This window comes from Chaetura pelagica, unplaced genomic scaffold (assembly GCF_000747805.2).
Source record: "Chaetura pelagica isolate M959 unplaced genomic scaffold, ChaPel_1.0 scaffold465, whole genome shotgun sequence".
NCBI classification, from domain to species: Eukaryota; Metazoa; Chordata; class Aves; order Apodiformes; family Apodidae; genus Chaetura; species Chaetura pelagica.
This window is the reverse complement of record NW_009953314.1, coordinates 93,048-99,047: the sequence shown is the minus strand read 5'-3', so window position 1 is coordinate 99,047 and position 6,000 is coordinate 93,048. Positions and strand designations below refer to the sequence as shown.

The 6,000-nt window shown below is 43.1% G+C and overlaps 1 protein-coding gene across 1 annotated transcript in view; it reads right to left on the bottom strand.

The window, feature by feature from the left end:
- Window positions 1-433: 433 nt before the first annotated feature.
- Window positions 434-6,000, bottom strand: part of LOC104389132 (deleted in malignant brain tumors 1 protein-like) — an 81,188-nt gene continuing 75,621 nt past the window's right edge. The window contains 5 exon segments of the mRNA XM_009998083.1: window positions 434-606; window positions 1,270-1,538; window positions 1,843-2,228; window positions 2,890-3,062; window positions 4,213-4,436. Coding sequence (XP_009996385.1) covers window positions 434-606; window positions 1,270-1,538; window positions 1,843-2,228; window positions 2,890-3,062; window positions 4,213-4,436 — 1,225 coding nt within the window.

The following is a 6,000-nucleotide window of genomic DNA, read 5'->3' as shown; positions in this document are numbered from 1 at the left end:
CACAGGAGTAGATTTTGAAATTAGGATAATTTGCTTTGAACAGGTATCTTGCAGTTGTCCCTCAGCTTAACTCGTGCCAGGTGCAGTTTCAAAGTGATTTGAAAGGATAAAAGGAGAATTCTTTTTTCCTAAGAAAAAGTGACCTAAATTATCTTGTACTTTACAAGTCACTTTACACCTGTCGTGTTAGTTTTTAGATGCTTTCTAAGGAACACTCTGAGGTAGACACCTTCTTTTTCAACTCAGTTATTTATGATAGAATACCAGGTTGAGAGGGTTTTTTAAATTAAAAATGTTGAATTACTTTTCCAAGCATGGTTGTGTTCTAAGGCTGCTGGTTTATTGATTTTTGGTTGGTTTGGGTTTTATCCCCCCCCCTCTATTCTTTTTGGGTGAATAGAAGTTGACACAACTTCAGAATATCCTGAAGGAGTTAATATGAGCTCTGGATTTTTTGGTAGCCATGTCCTGCTTGGCGTTTGTGATACTTCAGTATCACAGCTACCACAACGATAATATTTGAAATTAAGACCACAAAGGAAAGAGAGTAGAAGTTGTACTGCTGCAGGTTTGGCATTTCTTCAGCATCTGCTCTAGTGAGGGATTCTGTGTGGAGAAAAAAAATAAAGTGGGGTGTTTAAAGTCTTGACCACCATGTCATTTCACTGGAAATTAAGTAAGCATTTGTTGGTTCTTGGGGGATGATCTGCACTGATTGCAAACTCTGTAGTGCTGAATTGCTGTAAGAATTCGTAATAAAACAGCAGTGCAGGGGAACACCACAATGTTCACAAATTCCTTGGCATCACTGTAGCCAAGTTCCTGCCAGGCTGTGCTGTCCTCATCTCTAGAGCTGGGTAGAGGGGAGACATTGCTGAAGCAAAGTTGGGCAAAAAAGGAACTCGCGGTTCTGACCCTGTGCCTTCTAATGGTTTAACTAGCTGGTCCTTGGTAAAACTCAAAGTAATGTTGGAGAATCTGAGATCTTCTCCTGCCATTCATAACTTTCTGAATGCCTGGTCAGATCCTGCATCCACTACTTCTGTAAGAATGAGGGAGTTCTGCTTTTTCTACCTGAAGGAGCACACCTTAATGCAAAACACCATCAGTCTGCCAGTTCCACAAGTAATTCTGCCACCTCACAAAACACAAGCTCTCTTGAGCCTGTTGCTCTTGATGCCGCATTAGGTTTGAACTAGTGGAGCAAAACTAATAGATTTACACTAGGGAAGAGCTTAATCAGATCCTCCATTGATGTGTCCCTCTTACCTGAGTGACCAGCAGACCTCAGGTCTCTCTTCAGGCGGATGGGACCTACTACAGTATTAGTTTTCCATGTGTGTGTAGGAAGAGCTCTTTTCTGCCTGGAGACACAGCCCTGGGTACAGCGGGACTCTGTGGCATTGCTGTCACAGATGACAATGTCACACTGAAGGTAAACAGAGGGGAAGCTCCGCAGGAACCTGAAGGCATTAAACTTGAACCTTCCATAGTGCTTAAGTGGTGGGTAGGTCACCACTGTGTCATCTTTTTTGCAGCTGCAAGAGAATTTACAGAGCTGTTAAACAGTCCACATGCAATAATAATTATTGCTAACTACTCTTAATTGTAACTGCAGCATTTAACTTGGGCTTTGTTTTGATGGGTGAACAATGATGGGCTTTTTTTCCTCAACCTGGTGGTTGTTTTCCCTGTTTATAATTCTATGCAGTATAGCTTCTAACCACAGTCTGCCAAAGAAGGTGAGTGGAAGAGAAACAAAAATAAAAACTCTGGTTGACATTTAGATTGTCTTTCCTCACCTACAAAAGAGACAGTAATAAAATTACTCCAGAGTCTTACCCGCTTCTGATTAAGTCATATGTTGGGGATCCAAAATCAGCTTGTGGAGATGCTATACAGGTATCAACAAACACCAGAAGATTTGGGTCAGTGGAATGAAGGCTGACTTGAGCAAAAAGGTTCTGGTTCAAGTCTACGTAATATGGGGACTGATGGACAGGCTGGGAGAATGAGTCTGAGTCATAGAATGACATGCTGACGTTGTAACTTCCCGTGGCAGTTGTGTTCTGGATGACATTATTTTTGGTGATGTAAATGACTTCTAAGGTTGAATTGTTTTCCATTTTGCATTTTGCAATGATCTCTATGTTCTTTTGACGGGTGATAACGCTGCCAGTTGCGGCGAGAGAGATGATGTTGGTGTAAGTGATGCTGTGACCTTCATCCTGCAAAAGGAATCACAGGAAGTGCTCAGTTGGGATTAGATGAGCAGTGCAACTAAAAGCAGTTGAATGAAGACGCCAAACCACCCAGCTATGCTCATCAGAGGCTCAAGATACTTTTGGAATGTGAACCAAATTGCGACCAAGAAACCATTATCAACCCTCCTCCTATTTTTTTCATAACACTGAGCCAACCCATGCAGCACAAATGTTAAGGAATACTGCATGGAACATGGGAAGCCTCAAAGCCAAGCTTCGGTCACCCTTATCAAAACAATGCAGTGAACTGGCTCTTGGGAATTTTCACAGTTAAGGTTTCTCCCCTTCCTTGTGACTCCAGGATGAGCACCAGCAGAGGATGTTTAAGTTGCATATCTAACATTGAGCTATTTCTGATAACCTGGGTTGGAGAGGGAGTGAAACATTTGGGGTTAATATTTGTGGACTCTCCTGGACTTCCTTTGAAAACCTCATGGATCTTCAGGGTCTTAAAGAGGAAAAATGTTCTTTCTATTTCAAGATTGGAAACACGCAACAAGGTGAGCAAAGTGAAAGGGAATCTATTGTTAGCTTGTTCACATGCTAGTCATAAACTGCTTCCACAAGTTCTTGTCATCCATAAGCTATTGTTGGTTTTTCATGGAGTATTTTTCCCCCCCATTACCTTTTTAGTTGTTCCACAGCTGGCTAATGGGAAGGAAAAGATCACTGAATCTGTTACAAGTGGACGGCAAGATGGATCATTCAGCTGTAGCTGAGTTTCATTATAACCAAGGGAGGCCAGATAAGACTTGCTCAGAACAATTTTCATGCTCTCTGAAGTGCAGGTAAGGAATGCTGCCATTGGAAAAAAACAAACCAGAAGAAAACAACATTACCACAAGCTGTGCTGCAGTTGTTTCTCACATAGCGTAGATTCTTTAATCTGTTGCATGGTTCTTGATTGTCAGGCTGAAACTACTCATGCACATTTGAGGCTGTGCAGAAATTGGGACTAAGTTTTGTGCTTGAGTTGAAAAAATGTTAGATAAGCAAACCCATGTAATAATACACTGAAAGCTTAATTTTAAACCCAGTAACACGGAGAATGAATTGTAGCCTTTATAAAAGGGAAAAGGAATCAAAGTGCTAATGCAGAATGGTGGGGTGAGGAAAGTGATTTATGGCAGGCATGAAGGTTTAGAGGCTCACTTTCCACCTGGATGAATGAGAAGATGAACACAGGAGCAGATGGAATCAGTAAGGAAATGGTTTCCAACTCTGAGGGAAAGGAAACTGCCACACATGTAAACAAAACCATTTCACCAGTCACAGTTCTGTCTTTACATCTCTAGGATGGTAACATCGCTTGTTTTGCCCAAAAGAAGGGAAAACTCAGGTTTTCAGTGGTGCCAGCCAGAAAAAGGATCAAGAAGTGAAAGAACAGCCTTTGTTTTGCAGATGGTCAGGTAATAACTCATGCTCTATAGATGAGACTAATGTGGGATTTTGGTATGTAAAAAGGGTTGATGGATGCCAATAAAAAGGTCTGAATACTCAGTATCACTCATCAGTTCTTTTTGATGGGTATAAAGGGAAGAATTGTATGTGAGAAGAGGAATCATAGAATCATGGAAGGGTTAAGGTTGGAAGGGACCTTCAAGATCATCAGGTCCCAACCTCCCTGCCATGAGCAGGGACACCTCCCACCAGACCAGGCTGCACAAGCCTCATCCAACCTGCCCCTGAACACCTCCAGGGATGGGGCAGCCACAACCTCCCTGGGCAACCTGTTCCAGCACCTTACTGCCCTCATCATGAAGAATTTCATCCTGATGTCTCACCTAAATATCCCCTCCTCCAGTTTTAATCCATTCCCCCTTGTCCTCTCACCCCATGCTCTTGTACAAAGCCCCTTCCCAGTTTTCCTGCAGCCCCTTCAGGCACTGGAAGGTGCTCTAAGGTCTCCCTGGAAGCAGCATCCTCTTCAGGTAGCAAGTGTACTTACTGTCGGGCTCCACTGGGGCTGGCAGGGGGACACTGGTGTACTGAGCAGAAAACCCTCTGTAGGAGTTGGCATAGTCTGTAGACAGCACAACTGTCATCAGGTTTGAGGAAGATTCAAACGTGGGCTGAGTACGACCACACACTTTCCCTATTAAGCCAGTGTTGGTGGCAAGGCCATCGTAGACTGCGGTGAAGTCAAAGCGGCAGGTTTTGTCAAGTTCCAGGCTGGAGAGGGAGAGAAAAACAATTGCAGGGAAATCTGAGTGGAGAGAACACTGCTTATACTGGATAGACAGTGTCTGATGAATTCCAGTCAGATGAAATATAACATATAATAGACATTATTAAGACCAAGTGGCACGTGGGAAACTTCTAAAGGTAAGAAAGACTTAGGAATATGATTCTGCTCCCACTGAGGTACCATTTTGCTATTTCAAGAAGCTGCATCAGTGTTTTTCTTAACTCTGATACTGTATATATATATATTGATGGCTACTTATTTACTAAAAATAACCATACATTCGAATACACATATAAATAGTATCTTAAAAGCTTTTAAAGTGTAGAGTGGATTTATGCAGGTCTCTGAAACCTCTTGTCTCTGTCACCAGAGCAAAAGGCCTTTTTCTCTGTCTGCATGCGAGCTTCTCTCAGCACTTGCCACCCTTGACCAAAAGCACCAGCTGTTGTGTGGTGGGTGGATCCCTCCAAAAGAACATCCCTGTTCCTGAATCAGCAGTTGGACCCTGGGCAGGACTGGTGAGAACCACACTGTGCAGAGTTCATCATCTCAGAGAGCAGCTATCAAGGTAAGGACTTCCTATAGATTTCTATACCTTTCATACTGCATTTTATACATATTTAGTTTATATATATATGTGTGCATCTATGTTTGTATGTATAAACTTTTCAGTATCTGAAGGGGGCCTACAAGAAAGCTGGGGCAGGGCTTTTTACACAGGTGTGTAGTGAGAGGACAAGGGGCAATGGTTTGAAGCTTAAAGAGGGGAGATTCAGGTTGGACACGAGGAAAATATTCTTTCCTGTGAGAGTGGTGAGATGCTGGAACAGGTTGCCCAGGGAGGTTGTGGCTCCCTGGAATCGTTCAAGGCCAGGTTGGATGGGGCCTGGAGCAACCTGGTCTGGTGGGAGGTGTCCCTGCCCATGCAGGGGGTTGAACTAGATGATCTTCAAGGTCTCTTCCAATCCAAACCAGTCTGGGATTCTATGATTGTTTACACAGCCTCGTGCAGTCTGAATATCTCAAGAAATGTTCTTGAAAATACTGCCCTTTGAATGCCCTTGATCTTGAGGCTTTCCTCTCTGCACAGCATCAACTGATGCAGGGAAAGCAAAAAAAGGGCCACCAGCCCACTACAACTAGGAGAGCAACCCTGATGAAGAGCAATATGGGTCAGGAAAGCCCATGCCAGTGTAGTTTCCTTATGCTAATGCATCCATTAGCATTTATACTTGGCAGTATTTAGGCCAGTGCTTTGCTGTCTTCTTTGCCCAACAGCCAGCAAGACTGAGGAAGACTTTGGGAAGTATTTGCTTTGTTCTTTCTTGAGCCTCAGTTCTAAACTGCAATTGCAGTGCTCGTGGTGATTTTAAACATGTCCCTTATGTAGCAAAAGCTTTGTTTATACAGATGGATTTAAATTCAGATGAGTCAGGCTGGCTTAAAATGCACCTACACCTCCTTGCTAGTGACCTGAAATGCTTTCTGCATGGCACCAGTTGGCACTGCAGTAACTACAGGGTAATCTATACAGATGTGGAACACAAG